The 16,956-nt window shown below is 38.2% G+C and overlaps 1 protein-coding gene across 2 annotated transcripts; it reads right to left on the bottom strand.

Annotated features, from left to right (window-relative positions):
* Positions 1-1,948: 1,948 nt before the first annotated feature.
* Positions 1,949-14,842, bottom strand: LOC111564073 (sorting nexin-4-like). Of its 2 annotated transcripts, none has more exons than XM_023263422.3 (14): positions 14,704-14,842; positions 13,788-13,912; positions 13,469-13,607; positions 11,540-11,689; positions 11,394-11,441; positions 11,243-11,298; positions 10,615-10,687; positions 10,081-10,142; positions 9,044-9,109; positions 8,438-8,527; positions 7,288-7,387; positions 5,776-5,921; positions 5,531-5,645; positions 1,949-5,439 (listed from the first exon to the last, which is right to left on the bottom strand). In XM_023263422.3, the coding sequence occupies exons 1-14, from the start codon at positions 14,827-14,829 to the stop codon at positions 5,392-5,394; spliced, it is 1,344 nt and encodes a 447-aa protein (XP_023119190.2). In that variant the 5' UTR covers positions 14,830-14,842; the 3' UTR covers positions 1,949-5,391. The 2 variants fall into 2 exon arrangements, with proteins under 2 accessions (XP_023119190.2, XP_023119199.2); XM_023263431.3 differs by having other exon boundaries at positions 5,776-5,917; positions 7,308-7,387.
* Between the last annotated feature and the right edge of the window lie 2,114 nt (positions 14,843-16,956).

Raw genomic sequence — 16,956 nt, 5'->3', positions numbered from 1 at the left:
TTGACAACTGATGCAGAAGTGCATTGTGGGAGAGTTTTAAAGACATCCACACACTTTATACACAAACAGGTCACAGTGTAAAAATAATTCATCCTCATAACACATAAATATTTAGAGTGAGTTTTTATTTGACCAATAGGTTTACTCACTTCACCTTTACTACAGCTACACTACTGTTCAAAAGTTTGGGGTCACTTAGAAATGTCCTGATTTTTGAAAGAAGACTTTTTTTTTTTTTTTTTTACAATGAAGATAACATTAAATGAATGACAAATCCAGTGTATACATTGTTAATGTGGTAAATGACTATTGTAGCTGGAAACAGCAGATTTTTAATGGAATATCTCCATAGGGGTACAGAGGAACATTTCCAGCAACCATCACTCCTGTGTTCTAATGCTACATTGTGTTAGCTAATGGTGTTGAAAGGCTAATTGATAATTAGAAAACCCTTGTGCAGTTATGTTAGCACATGAATAAAAGTGTGAGTTTTCATGGAAAACATGAAATTGTCTGGGTGACCCCAAACTTTTGAACAGCAGTGTATTAGAAATGAATAGCTGTTGGGGTGAATGACTTTTGAGTGGAGAGCACAGAGTGTTACATTCCAAGAAAGTGGTATCCCTGGTATTCCTCTGAATAGTTGGAAGTATGCCACTTCCAAGATCTGGTTAGAGGAATAACCGCTGGACCCACACCATGACATAGATGAAGCACATGGCACTACCATGCTAATGAAAGAGACTGAGAATAAAATACTGCATATCCTCCCATGTCTGAACTGTGGAACACTCCTGTGCTTCAGCATCCTCCTGGTTGAACTTATACTGGTGTAAACACGCACTGATTGTGCAATCCAGTTAGGCTTGTTTTTTGACAAACTGAAATGTACTCTGGCTGTAAGCCTGGAACAAGAGTTCCAAAGAAACAAAGTCAGCTTGACATTTCATGGAAAGCAAAGTTTTGGTAAATTTGATGAAGAATAACGAGAAACGACTTCCCACAGACAGTGTGTGTGACAGGAGGCAGGAAAGGAGAGGAGGAGGTGGTATGTGTGTGATGTTTACTGGCTAAAAAAATATGGAAGATCCAGATATTGTGTGTCTCAGGAGTTGCTTTTTAGACAGGTCTTTATCTGTTCCAATGAAGATCTTAAAGTTTCATCTGTTGACCAAATTTTTTGGCGGGGCACCAGAAGAAAGAAGAGTTTGCTTTTATGCTTCCAACCTTAAAGACCGTCACAAATAAAGAGTCGTCCAGAACTCCAGTGGAGACATGGAGAAAGATTGATAGGAATTACAAGAACTATTGCTGTGGTGGCCAGTAACAGTTTTGAAAGTGATCACTGAGAGGGTATGAATTATTCTAGAAATGGTGCAATTAGTCAATATAGAGTTAAACACAAAAATACACTACCATTCAAACATTTGGGGTCACCCTGGTAATTTCATGTTTTCCATGAAAACTCACACTTTTATTCATGTGCTAACATAATTACACAAGGGTTTTCCAATCATCAATTAGTCTTTCAACACCATTAGCTAACACAATGTAGCATTAGAACACAGGAGTGATGGTTGCTGGAAATGTTCCTCTGTACCTCTATGGAGATATTCCATTAAAAATCAGCTGTTTCCAGCTATAATAGTCATTTACCACATTAACAATGTCTAGACTGGATTTATCATTCATTTAATGTTATCTTCATTGGAAAAAAATGCTTTCTTTGAAAAAATAACATTTTAAGTGAGCCCAAACTTTAGAACAGTAGTGTAGTTCAAATGTATAATGAACATGTGTAACACTTGTTTGTGTCATTTCTAGCCAGAAGAATTGTTGTTCAAATGAAAATTCACTATAGATCAACATTGTACATGAGGATGAATAATTCTGGGCTTCGCTCACACACATCATATCAATTGTAAAAGCAGAGCAGTGACACATGCAGTCAGTGATGTAATATATTTATTCATATAAATAGACCAAACAGAAGCAGCATCCAAATTGACATTAACATTAAAAATTCAAATCGTTACACTCACGAAGCTTATTGCTGGCAAGCCTTCAAAACAGTAAGATTAAATGTAATTTCGGTAACACACGGAACACAGAGCAAAGAGGTTGAGTCAATGAACGAGGGTTCAGTTCAATTAAAAGCATCTCAGGCTGTGTCACAAACCTTACCGTACATTAGTACAACACACTGCCTGGATCTCACCACATGTAATCAGTATCTTGTAGCCTCCTTGCTCTAATTCATCCTTAATGCATCACTGTAAAAAAAATAACCTGATGGCAGAGGGAAGTGGAGAATGTGACTGTCATTTGTTCACAACAATATGCACCTTTGGCCTTGCAAGCATAAGATGCTATGAAGCCACATAATGTGCTTTTGATGCTTTCATGTTGAGGTAGCTTCCTCTTGCACCTGTACTTCAGCTCATTTGATTCAGATCAAATATGCTACTTTTTCCATTTAGGGTAATGGTCTGGTCAAATCTGTCTAGAGACTTGTGACAATTTCAAGGGATATGAATGATTTATTGCAGGAAAATCTCAATTTATCAGAGCCAGAAACCATAAAAACAAGAAGAATCATCATACTGGCACCACTATTTTCCAGTACTTGGAACGTCTGTGGGGACTTGGAAAATAATGTTGCACATGGTGATTAATTTTTTTTTCAGGTTCATAAAATAAGTAATCCAAGAAATTCAACTTCATTTATTTTTTCATGATTTATGACATTTTAGCTGAGTCATACTGCAGAGAACACCTCAGTTCTCTCTAGGCATCACTGTGCTGCTTCCACAGAGGTGCAGGATCCCACAGTGGAACAGCCAGAAACTGCTTGGGGTTTACAGGGTTAACTGTTTTTCATTGTCTGATGTATCAGGGACAAAAGCTGTCACCGTGGTTACAGGTTCATCTTGTATTATTACATAGATCAATTAATAGATGACTGATTCTTCTCTAGCTAATGCTCATGAAATATTTTAGCTTTTAAATTCCCATCTACTACTACAAAATCCTATGGCAGGTTTCACATCAGTCTAAATGAAACCTCAGTTGACTTTGGGATTATCCAGCAGCATAGTATTGCCCCTGCATAAAGTTGGGAGATTAAGACGATACAGACTTCAAAAAGAATCATGCAAGAGAGAATCAGATTTAAAATCCCTTGTGTGGATCAAGCTCCAAAAATCTTACATGTAGTAAACATCTGAATTAAACACTAGCATAAGGTAAAAGCCAGTTCTCTGAATTAGAGAGCACAGGATTAGTGAATGGACATTAACAAGATGAAAGAAAACCATTTTCTCTCCCCAAACAACAATCTGAATTTACAAGAGGACGTGGGAATTTTGGAGAAAACCACAACCACAGCATAAAGGTGGAGGAGCATTTTGGGACTCTAGTTTGCTTCTTGTATACATGAATGATTCAGCGTTAAACATCTAACCTTCAGGGAACCAAATAAAAAAAAAACAAAATACAGCAAATGCCATTTGCGTGTTTCACATAGTAATATGACAAAATTAAGAAAATACTAAATAAATAAAAGGCAGTGGTGCAGTGGATAGAACAATCACATCACAACTAGAAGGTTCCGGGTTCAAATCTCAGCTGGTGCCTTTCTGTGTGGAGTTTCCATGTTCTCCCTGCCTGGGTGTTCCTGCTTTCATCCTGGCTTCTTCCCACAGTCCAAAGACATGCTGAGGTTAATTTGGGATTCTAAATTGTGTGTAGGTGTGAATAAGAGTGACTGGTTGTTTGTCTCTATGTGTAACCCTGTGATAGACTGGTGACCTGTCCAGGTGTCTCCTGCCTTCACCCTAAGTCAGCTGGGACAGACTCCAGCACCCTGCAACACTCTCCAGGATAAAATGTGTATAGACAATGGATGGACGACTTAGTAGACTGTTTTGTGCTCCATACTGCCATCTAGCGATCAGAACAGTTATCTCAGTTCAATGTACTGAAGCAAGGACGTGCCATCAACAGCAAATCAATTTGAGCCATTGGCTGGTAACCTCTGAAGTTGGAACTGTTACTCTTTGTGCTCACATATAGTATATTTAATACAGTCAGACTTCCAATAAATCTGTTCTCATTGACACATTTTCATGTTTTTGCTGTCTGATGAGGGAACAAGTATGAGACAGTGACTGAAACACAGCCCATTAAGACTTTAGACATTTCCAATCTGATACTGCACTGCTAAACTTCTGATTATGATTATGTCTGATTATGACAGTGACATGATCTGACAAACTCCCCATACACAAGTTTAAAACAGTGTCTGTGTTGTAAATACAGCTGTGTTTATCTGTAAAATGATCAATTGTACAAACAGGAACAGCACTCAGAGAGCACAGTACTCCACCAAGGCTGCTCAATCATTTCATCATTTCCAACAGATTAATAAAAAGTGACCTTGTGGTGAGCACAGGTGTGTGTTATGCATGTGTACGTTATGTACAGATACCGAATCATGTGACCTAATTACGTAGCAAGTGGCAGGAATTGATGGGACTCAGAAACACCCCCACAATTTAATCAAATGTTCATTGTATCATTTCTGATGGATAAGTCCTGAAAAGTCAACAGCAGTGGATTTGTAGCAGGATCACAATCATGTGATCATCAGCAGGCAGCTAATGTAGTGTTGCAAGTGTTGTCATAGTTACAGTGACGCCGTGCCGCTATCTGGCAATGATACAGAAATCTTTAACAAATCCATGGATCCAGACTATAAGCTGCATCACTGCCAAAATCTAATCACTTGGTCCTTGTGTCATTTCTGACCTTCCCTGAACATTTCAACCAAATCTGTTTTTGAGTAATGTTGTTAACAGACAAACAGCCAGACAAATGTACACCGATCGTCGCATAACTCTGACGCATTCCTTGGCAGAGTAAAAATTAAAAGCAACAGAAACTTTTAGTCTCACGCATTCATTCACACCTACATCAGCTGCTCTGATGCAGAGTGGAGATGACTTAAAACCATAAAGTGCCTCATTTTAAATAAAGAGTGTAGTAATCCCACATACACTTTGATTCCTTTGCTGGTAAATGCCCAAAAGGCCAAAGTGTCTGTTAAAAGTTAGAGAAACTGGTCTTGGTAATTAAAAAAGTCCATCCTATGAGCTGATTTCCAGTGTGTAGTTATGTGCTTTTAAAATTACCACCACCCTACATCTGTTCACTCCACAAAAGGTTAACAGTTAATAGAACTCCCTATTGCTAAATAAGTGCTTACTGTTTGTACACGTATTATGTTTTTACATATTTTGGGGTTTTACGACCTCACCCAGAAAACATTGGCATCATTTGTGAGAATCCACAATGGAGCATCACTGAAATCCTCTGACTATGGCTTCAACTTCACATCTTGAGGAAACATTCTTTGGCATTGCTCCACACTTGTATCCCCTGCAGAGAGAGAGGAGAAATAAAAAGGCTGATGAACATGAATGCTGCAGGTTTCCTGTGAACTTCAGCTAGCTAACGGGCTCCTCTGTACCTTCTTGCACATGCTGATCTGCATGACAGCGTAGTTGATGAGGGCTTCGCGTAGATCTTTGTCTTTCTGCTCCTTGAATCGTTGCATGTCCACCCATGCCCTTTCAACATGCTCTCTGCAGGAAAACATCAAGTAGGGCACACACACAAAGTTAACAAAGATAGTATATATGACTCAGCAAGGGACAGAAAACATTTAAGGCTGCTCTCTCACACAAATTTGCCAACATTTTGTCCACAACTCACTCGCACTCCACGGTTTTCTCCTTGACAGTCTCTTCGCCCTCTGTTATCAGCTCCTCCAACAGCTTAAGCTTGGCCTCCCTCTGCTCAGGTGCTTCTTGTCCAAAAAGCTTGTTTGTCATGCCTTTAAAAGAGAATGTCCGTACTATCTGAGGAGGTGAAGAAGAGACAACACCACACTGAGAACTGCAGAGAAATTAGAAGTTGTTTCCAAGATGTAGCTTTCCCCAAAAAGTCTTACTTGAGTTTGACAAGTATTCAGCCATGATTTTTTTATTGCAACTGGCTGTGTGTAGTGTCCTGACTGAGCTCACGCACAGATCTGTTGCTGTTTCACTGGAAACGTTTCAATAAAGGCCCAGTATATGCAGCCTTATGAAGGTGTCTCTGTGAGCTGAAAGACTTTGGTTTAAAATGAAATACTTGTGTGCTGCTTGTCTCAATATTTTGACAAATCCAAATGGCAGCCCGACATTATACACTACCAGTCAAAAGTTTGGACAAAGCAGTAATCAAAGGGTGGCTTCTTTGAAGAATCCAAAATATAAAACATATTTTGACTTATTTCACACTTTTTTGTTTACTACATAATTCCGTATGTGTTCATTCATAGTTTTGATGCCTTCAGTGAGAATCTACATGTAAACAGTGATGAAAATAAAGAAAAGCCATTAAATGAGAAGGTGTGTCCAAACTTTTGATTGGTAGCGTATGTCTACCAATCAAAAGTAATAACTAATGGCCCCATTACAATGCAATTAGCAGAAAATTTTATTCATGTACAGCCCTGATGTAAATATTGGTCTCAGAACACAGTTCCTGTCATTAACCTGTATTTTAGTTCATTTTGTCAGTGATAAAGTAATGATTTGGTAATGACTGCAGGTTAACACAGCAGCCTATTTTTGTGCTGTGATCACATTTCACACCAGCTCTGATAAACAACACACACACAAGAGCATGTAAATTTACAACTACAGGGGGTTCTCGGTTCATGATGTCCTCGACCTACGGCGTTTTGTTGTTATGTTATGAACTGGTTACGCTATAAGATGGCTTTGTTTACATTTGCCGGTTGTACGCCACCTTGGATTGTGCTACATTCGCTAATTTTTTGCCCTTCATTATGGCTCCCAAGCGCAAGTAGACTCTTCTGAATGGAGTCCTCACTTACAGCGAAAATCGACGTACGTCGGGCCGAAGGAACGGAACTCCGACGTAAGTCGAGGACCCCCTGTATATGGTAAATGGCTGCCTATAGACAAGAACCACATCATGTCCCACCGTCCTTCTCTCTGGCTTTTCTTCCCTGTATCTTTCTCATTAGTCAAATAACATGGCGCATTAAAACTCATATTTGCTCAAATGTTACTTTACACAAGTATTACAAGTGAATGTCATGCTTCACAGACATGACCTGGATGGCAAAAATGAACCCCGCTATGAACATCATGGGTAAGAGTCAATAGATAAAGAAGAGTAAAGGAATGCATGTATAACGTCAGTATAGTGTACCCCTGTAGCTAGTTCCTCACGTTGCTGCTTCTTAGAGATGAGGTCCTGAGAGGCCATCTCAAGCTCAAACTGGGCCAGCTCATGCTTCCTGCACACTGCCCTGCCAAGGCAACACAATATCATCAGTTACTTACATTCAAATCCTAGCTACTGGCATCGTAGAGGGACTAAAATGGTCAATACAAAGTGAACACGTGATTAAGCGATTAAGACACACTGTAGTCAAAAATAAGGCAGGGAGGGAAGGTTTCCATGTTCATCACTCTCTCAAGTAAATCTGCTGATATCTTAATGATACAGACTATTTAATGGCATCTTTAATGATTGATCAGGCCTTTGGTGTCACTGTAACCTTTTCCTTTGTGAATCCACCCATACACTACCACTGAAAAGTTTGGGGTCATCCAGACAATTTCATGTTTTCCATGAAAACTCACACTTTTATTCATGTGCTAACATAATTGCACAAGGGTTTTCTAATCATCAATTAGCCTTTCAACACCATTAGCTAACACAATGTAGCATTAGAACACAGGAGATATTCCATTAAAAATCAGCAGTTTCCAGCTAGAATAGTCATTTACCACATTAACAATGTCTAGACTGGATTTCTGTGTCATTTGAAGTGATCTTCATTGAAAAAAAATGCTTTTCTTTCAAAAATAAGGACATTTCTAAGTGACCCCAAACTTTTGAGCGATAATGTAAATACATTTTGCAGCTAAACTATCAAAGAATGCTGTGAAATGCTCACAGATGTTCCATAGCTTATGGACAGACATTTCTGAGGAGAGGAGTCTCAGCCAGAACTGGATGAAACATGTCAGGAGTGCTTTTAATTGTAGATTCCGAGGAGGATATTTTTTAAAAAATATTTTAATAAAATCATAAAAATGTGTTCAGTGTCTTATTAAACCATGTGAAATATAACAACTAGCAGTACTTGAAACAATACCTGGTGAGTTTAGTGGTTTGACAATAACTAGCATACAGTTACCCTCTGTCAAACTAAACTAATAGATCAATTCACCACCACATAAAAAGATGTTAAAGAGGCATGCAAGTGTTCTAAATGTTAACGGGTATCAAAGGACTCATGGCTACTTTGTGGCAACACTTTTGTGTAGATGTGGCTAAAACTGTGTCTTACCTCAGGGCTTCAGCATAGGAAAGATATTCTTTCAGCTGATCTGCATAATGTTCCTCTTCTTCTAAGATGTCATCTATTGAGGCAGCATACCTGCAGGTGTGTGACAAAATTATGAGTCTTGAGCAGTCCTACAGTATGTGTTAAATTTACACTACTGTTCAAAAGTTTGGGGTCATCCAGGCAATTTCATGTTTTCTATGAAAACTCACACTTTTATTCATGTGCTAACATAACTGCACAAGGGTTTTCTAATCATCAGTTAGCCTTTCAACACCATTAGCTAACACAATGTAGCATTAGAACACAGGAGTGATGGTTGCTGGAAATGTTCCTCTGTACCTCTATGGAGATATTCCATTAAAAATCAGCCGTTTCCAGCTAGAATAGTCATTTATCACATTAACAATGTCTAGACTGGATTTATCATTCATTTAATGTTATCTTCACTGAAAAAAACTACTTTTCTTTCAAAAATCAGGACATTTCCAAGTGACCCCAAACTTTTGAACAGCAGTGTAAGTGTAAATCCTGAGAATTGTAATTTGGAGAAAAACTACACTTAAAGAGATTAACAGGATTATGACAAGTCCACACTCAAATACATACGCATCCATATGATGACCAGCACTTTGCAGTCCATCTCCCATCTCTTTCTCTATGGCACTCCACTCACTGCAGTGAACACACAGATGCACAAACACAAATTTGTAAGTGTGCAGGAAGAGTTTGTTTCATGTAATGCTAGATTTGAAACTGCTGTTTGGAAAAATCTGGGGTTTACTGTCCCCTCCCTTATCCAAACCCTGGGTCTGCTGTGCAGATTGTAAGGCCCTTTAATCGCTCCGAACCCCAAGCATTTTCTGAGCATTTGTTTTCCTCTTATTACATTTTTCCTCACAGTGGGCTCATTTTTTACTGTAATATAAAGTCCTGCACCTTTATGAAAAAAGCACAACAAAGGCTAGGGGTAGGGCTCAAAAATGTTGTTTGTGCAGTGTGCCAAAGATATAATGCTTTAAAAAAAGAAAAGCTTAATTTATTTAATTATTTCTCTACATATTATAGATATTTTACTACTTACATTTACTACTCCATCTACTCTACTTTCATCTATCAGCTTTTTTTAAACAGAGTCAAGTTCAGCTTAGAAGTCCCTGAATTTTTGTCACATGCTGTTGGTTGCAGCTGAGTCACTAATGGCTTCTAGGTGGTGCTGAGGAGCCCCAGATTTTTATTTTATTTTATTTTTTACACAGTCTGGTGCAAATGGTGTATTTTTGGCAAATGTTTAAATGACACATGCAGAATAAAGTAATTTTGATGAAAATTTCACAATTCTAAGCTTAGATGTGGTTCATCTTCCTGACAGAACCACATGTGATTAGTTAAAGGACCACTGCAAAGTTAAAAATCTGATGAGTTCGTACAGTTTTGGCTAATAAATTTTGGTTAAAAAAAAAACCAAAAAAAAAAAAACTGCAACAGCAAAAAAACCCAGGTCTTTCATACCTGTTTTGGGGTTCAGAGCATCAATCTAAAATTGATTTGACTTGACAATGACACAGTAAAAACAGCACCACTTCATCATCAACCCAGATTTCCTATTCTTGCACAAATACATAATAATATGCTCATTGTCAAACCTGAAGACTCTTCCATAGTTGCCGTGGACCTTGTAAACACCATACAGTCGATCTGCAACCCTCTACAAGACACACAAACAATGAAAGCTGACTACTAAATGAATCTCGTGGTGAGAATATTTTCTCATTTACTGCTGTTTCCCAATTTAATGATGAACTTTTAATCTCAGACTCTTTTTGCTAGATAGTTAGGTAGTTTTTTCCCTTTGAGACTTTCTGAGCTCAGTACAAGTCATTGTCACTTACATATTCTAAGCAGCTATAATCAGACACTGTAATGTGAAAGGGGTCGCTCATAGTGAGCCTACACAGTGTTTATTTAACCACAACAGCCTCTATTAAACTGACTGACAAAAGCTATAGGCTGAACTTAAAAGGCAGATGACGATATGTAATTGCTGTTTACATCTTGTTTCTGCTGCCCCCAAGGGCCCCCAAAAAAAATCACTTACTGCAGGTTTAAAGATTTAATGTATAAAACAAGTTTTGATGATTTTAAGCAAACATGCATGAATAAACAATGAATGAACTTACTGCTCGTGCTCGGAGCAGCTGAGATGTGTGAGACTGCAGCTCATCGCTGTAATGTTTCATTTCCATGAAGCGTCTGAGTAAGAGAGAACAAAGACACACATATAGAAGATGTTTCCCTGAATTACTTTTTACCAAGTCATTTAAAGGTTTATAGAATTTTATGGAAGTAAAACAGAAAAAAAAATACCAATTTTTACATTATGTTGTGTTTCATTATTTTAAAAATCATATTTTTTTAGAGAATTTTTTTTAGAGAATAGAAAATAGAAAAATGCTTTGGGGTTCTGGAACATTTGTCTAAAAAACAATCATTACTCCACTAAGGAGTTGTGTGACAATCGATGTTGGCTTGTCTGTCTGTCTCAAAAACAGATTAACGGATTTGGATGAAATTTTCAGGGAAGGTCAGAAATGACACAAGGACCAAGTGATTAGATTTTGGCAGTGATGCAGCTTATAGTCTGGATCTACAGCTTTGTTAAAGATTTCTGTATCATTGTGTGATAGCAGCACATAATGATACTATGAGAATGATATTATGGCGTCACTGTAACTATGACAACAAGTGAACACTACATCAGCTGCAACTGAGCCCCTCTTGCAGAATATCTAAGAAACACTAACTTACTTATCTGGATTTCTCACCCTGAAGGTGGCACTGAGAGCTCTGAGTCTGGAATCCGCCTAAAAAGGAGTAACAAGAGGTGCTCAAGCTTCATGAATGCTACAAGTATTGCCTGTAAAAATACAGAAACTGAAGCTCCACCAACGTCCAGTACCTTTGCCTGAAATCCTGTCTCATACACGACCTCCTTCCAGCCATGTTCCTGCCACACACACATAGAAGAAGTTGTTAGTTATATTTTGGAACAACAAAGAACAGTAAATAATCAGATGGACTGATCCAGAGTCCAGCACTCAGTACCTCAGTGAGGAAGTGGTAGAGGATCTTGTCATTGGACAGGACTGGATGAGAGGCCACACGAAGCAAAAAGTTCTCCAGCCCGACCCTGCGGCGCTCCACAAAATCTGGGTCCATGTTGTCTGCGGACAGCTTGTGCCACACAAACTCTGCCTGCAAGCAGGAGAACAAACAGTTGAACTTGACCTTCTAAGGACACAGTATTTCTTTACACTTGATTGTTACTGCTGTTGGGATGAATACATGTGGAAACTACCTATTAATGTTTGAAACTTAAAAGGCTTGGAGAGTATTCACAACACCATTTTTGCAAACACTGGCCCGGTGTGAGTTTTGGATCTTTGTAGTAAATACAAATATTTCTAATAACCTGAGATGGTATTAGTGTTGTTATGACATCAAAATTCTGACTTGAATACAAAATCTGCCTAAATAGAACAACACCAATAGTGAAATGAAACCACAGCAGAAACCTGAAAACATCAGAGAAAGCAACGGAATAAAAGATCAAAAAAAAAAACATGAAACTTTTCTTGTATAAATTAAATAAATAAATAAATAAATATGTGAACTTTGTCAATGCAAAGCAGTGGAGAGGCATGTGATAAGAATCCATGAAACAACAGGACTGAATTATAGTGCTATAGTGTGCCATACATTCTTATATCCAACCAGAACTGGAGGAATTTTTCATTAAGACCAGCTTTTTATACATTCATGTCTCACCACCTTCACATCACAAAGCTGCTCACTATACATGCAAGTATAAGTGCAGATGTACCTCAGTACGTATTTTAATCATCCACTTTCACTCTTTCTGCAGAAATTCAGTTGATCATTTGTAACTGGTGTTGCTGATATACATACTTGTGAATGACTGATTTTTGCAGTAAAGCCAGTTAACATTACTGTTAATACTGTGGTTACATGGAGAGATCACACATTGTTGAGTAAGCAAATAAGACAATGTCAAACTAAAAAAATATCATTGCTCTTAACTGAATCGTCAACCACCAAGGTGACAAAGTTTGCTGGTCACAGAATGAATTCCACTCGTTTGCCTTATATTTGGAGATATGACATAATAGTGTTATCTGTTACATTTGTGAAATAATGACCATATTTTCCTTTGCAACTTGCCAGGCCTCTTGTTCTGTTTCCATAAAGGTTGCAGAACGTGGAGGCAGAGCACTGCAAATACAGACTGCCCTGCTGTCACACAGTGAGGTACCTCAAAGCAAAAACGGCTTCTTTAAAACCTGTCGTTCTTTAAGTACTGACACGAATAAAACGGAGAATAGTATTGTTTGTAATGGCAGGCTATTGCAAAAGTTTTCTCATATGGGTATGTTGTGCAACACTTGATGGCATGTTGAATTTTCTATCTAGAAAAGTACTCAGAGCACAGTATGCATTGCAGTATGCACCCATTGGCATTGTTAGAAATGCAGAATTTTATTTTATTTTTTTAAGAAATGCAGCATTTGTGTATTAGTTATTGATGATCAGAAATCACAGCAACATAGAATGTGTCCATTTAATATAGATGAAATCTACTGGTGATGAAATGTGAAGGTAAACAGGTGAGTGTACAGGCATCACTACCAAACTGCTGTGCCACTTAATTTGCATGGCTCTGAGTATTTTTTGTCATACTCTACATGCAGTCCCTTTATTGAGGCTTTTCACTGACTGCTTGTTGTTTCAGCAGCATTTTCTTCAAATAAATGCCAATAATGATCAAGATATGCAGCTCCTTATTGACTAACCTGGGCCTTTGTTTATAATTTACAAAATGGAAGCCAGTGGTAATTTGTGAACCTAATTATGTTTATCCAGTCATGACAGATTTGACATTTCTTTGTGGACATAAAGAAAAACTATGTATCACTGATCAGGAGCTTAAAAACAGTAAAACGACACTGGACTCACCCTCTTCTCAGGCAGAGGGGGGACCACGATGTAGGGATAAGTGACTATCAGATAGTTCCGCAGCAGCTCAAATTCACTGTATCGCCTCCACAGAGAGTCGGGAGCTGGGTTACGGCCTTCAGCGACCGCATCCATTGGCCTTTAAAGATTAAACCACAGCACAATTCAGTTTGGTTTGAACGCTGACACAAAAGAGAAGTAAAATCATACAACTCATCACTACAACAAGAGGAAGTACGAATGAATACATATCAAAGCATCTCAGCTCACTCCACGGCACTTCTTCTGAAATGACCCACGAAGGATGTGCTGTCCTCACCTTGTTTCGATCAGATACACAGTGAACGTCTCCTGCATGCTCACTGCATTTTTGCCGCTCCTTTTCTCAGCCTCGGCAACACAGATCTCCATCCTGCGCAGGAGAGTGGAGCCTTCTTCCACCATCTGAACTAGCACAAGACAACAATAAGACAACAGCTCTTTGTAACACAGCTGGGTCTACGATGCCGAAGTTAGCTTTACAATGATCAGTTCCCTTTTTTGCACTTTCACTAAAAGAATGAAGTTTCACAAATCTAAAACGGCATTTTAAAGATTCTTTATCCTATCTGGCATGATCCAGTCCATATCTGACCAGTCTATAGAGAGTGATTTTGATCTGGGATCAGTTTATAGTAGTCTACATGCGAAAACAGCAGTGAATCCTAAACTTTTACACTTTCAGAAACAGAACAAAAATTTAATTAACTAAACATGGATTTTAGGCACCATTAGAGATTTACGTAAGATATCTACCACAGTTATACTGCGTTAAAATGTAGAAAAAGCGGAGAATCTCTCGTCCAGAGCTGTAAGTAAAGTTTCCCTTTAATGTCGAATCGGAAGCCAACGTCTGCGTCGTGTTGGTCCATCTGCTAATCCTAACAGCTGTCCTCATCAACTATCAACATTACATACCAAGCAAGTTAACGTTCATGATAACACGAACACAACAGTAAACCTGAGTGTCCATTCTGGCATAGAACAACGTCAATGGTGAAAACATTACCAGAACTGAGCATAGTTAGCGTGTTATCTTTCATTTCACTTGCTTTGGTGTAAGCTAGCTCTGCTGAGCTGTGGACAGTCCGCCGACGACAACAACAATGTAACGTTAGCACAGCTTCGTCCTTTGCTACGCATTTTTTTTTTTTTTTTTTTTTGAGTTAAACAGGAATTAGAAGCCCCCTTTTCACCGTGTTGTTCAGGCTCCCGTCGGCTGCTGTTAGGTCTGAATCGTCGTCAGTAGCCACCGAGTCGTCCTTCCCATCCTCCGCCATCCTCTTCTGCTTCCCTGATGTTGGTGGTGATCCAGGGCGCATGCGCAAAGCGTCGTTCCATCCTTCAGACATTGTTAGGAAGAAGTGCCTCTTAATGAATGAATGAGTGAAGTAAATACTTCCATTTCACAATGTCATTTTTATTGCACACCACCACTTCTGTATTAAGAGCATAATATGAAGACTGTTGAACTAAATACAGCAGACTGGGTTTCTGTATCGTCAAAAGCATCGCTAATCGGTATCAGTAGTAGCTGGACTGTATATGGCTCATTCCAGAATTGGAGGACATTTTACGTCCCACCCATCAAATTTCAAATAATCCATGTACAAAATTCTACAACATGTAGTTGTTGTGTAAATGTACTTGTCCTGAACCCATATCTTTAAAAAAAAGAAATGGCTAAAAGAATGTTTGAAAATATTTTTTTAAAATACCAAATAACTCCCCTTAGTTCCCCTAAAATGTATTTTTTCTCTTGTCCCACCCCCCTGATGACCAAACTGGATCTCAAATAAAACAGTCAAAATCAAATGAATTTTTTTTATTGATGTCTCTTGTAATTGTGGGAGCATTTTTTTAAATCAACATAATATTTTAAATAATAGTTATTATGCATGGAACGTGTGTCCCACAGCAACTATGTCAGCATAACCTTTTTAGCTGGTAGAAGAAGAAGAAAACAGTAAATCACATGAAACACTGGAATTCACATTATCAGTTTTCCTAAAGTGTGGACCCTTTTTCTGCCATCTGAACAAGAACAAGATGACAATAAGACAACAGCTCTTTGTAACATAGCAGGGTCTGCAATGCTGAAATTAGCTTTACAGTGATGATTTCCCTTTTTTGCATTTTCACAAAGAGATTAAAAGTTTCAAAAATGTAAAACAGCATTTTAAAGATTCTTTATCCTATGGATCTGACACGATCCAGTAGAGCAAAGCTATGTCCTCTCTTCTATTCTCTCTTCTATTTTTCATACACAAGTGGACAAAATTGTTGGTACCCCTCGGTTAATGAAAGAAAATTCCACAATGGTCACAGAAATAATTTGAATCTGACAAAAGTAATAATAAAACTCTATGAAAATTAACCAATGAAAATCAGACATTGCTTTTGAACCGTGGTTTAACAGAATTATTTAAAAAAATAAACTCATGAAACAGGCCTGGACAAAAATACTTCATATTTGGTTGCACAACCTTTTGAGGCAATCACCACAATCAAACAATTTCTATAACTGTCAATGAGACTTCTGCACCTCTCAGCAGGTATTTTGGCCCACTTCTCATGAGCAGACATATTATTGATGAATATGGAGCAGAAAATTGTAAAAGAGAAGGCTTATTTTTCAAAAATTTTGAATCCCAAATGTCCTCCAATTCTGGAATGACCCATATAAAGGTGTGGCAATAAAGTAAAATAGAAACAACTCAAAAAAGTGGGATGATGCACAAAATATACCAACATGAAATTTAAACATGGGAAAATAATTACTGTTGGCATAGTGGCTCACTTCCAGAGATGGAGCCAAGGGGGACCTCAGAGAGCCACAGGCTAAAATCTCACTGCCTTACACAATCAATGCTATGCACACATTCATAGAACTGGAGTTACATCCAGTTACCACTATTTTGCAGAACCATTTCTCTCCAGCCATTGCAGTCATACAATGTCTTTTTTTTAAAGTAGTTCAGAGAAACCAGAAAATGTTCACACTGATTGTGTTGCAATTTCAAGACTTCATATTTTTGTCATTGAAAAGCATGTAGACAGAATAAAAAAAACATGTTTATATACACTACCAGTCAAAGTTTGGACACACCTTCTCATTTAATGTTTTTTCTTTATTTTCATGACTATTTACATTGTAGATTCTCACTGAAGGCATCAAACTATAAATGGACACATATGGAAGAAGAAAAGCACTCAGAGAGCACAGCACTCTGCAGAGGCTGCCCAGTCATTGTATGATTTCTGACGGATAAGTCCCAATAAGTTTGTCCCATTCCTCGTCTCAGATTCTTACTTGTTCTATCAGATTTGAAGGGAAGCAGCTCCATAGATCGTAGATTAGTTTATAAGTCTTTGTTTTGGCTTTTTGCTTCAGGTCATTTCCATGCTGAAAGGTGAACCGCTGCTCCAGTCTTAGGTTGCTGCACAAT

Source organism: Amphiprion ocellaris, chromosome 21 (assembly GCF_022539595.1).
Source record: "Amphiprion ocellaris isolate individual 3 ecotype Okinawa chromosome 21, ASM2253959v1, whole genome shotgun sequence".
In the NCBI taxonomy this organism is placed as follows: Eukaryota; Metazoa; Chordata; class Actinopteri; family Pomacentridae; genus Amphiprion; species Amphiprion ocellaris.
Note: the sequence above shows the minus strand (reverse complement) of the source record. Positions and strands in the feature narration are given on the sequence as shown.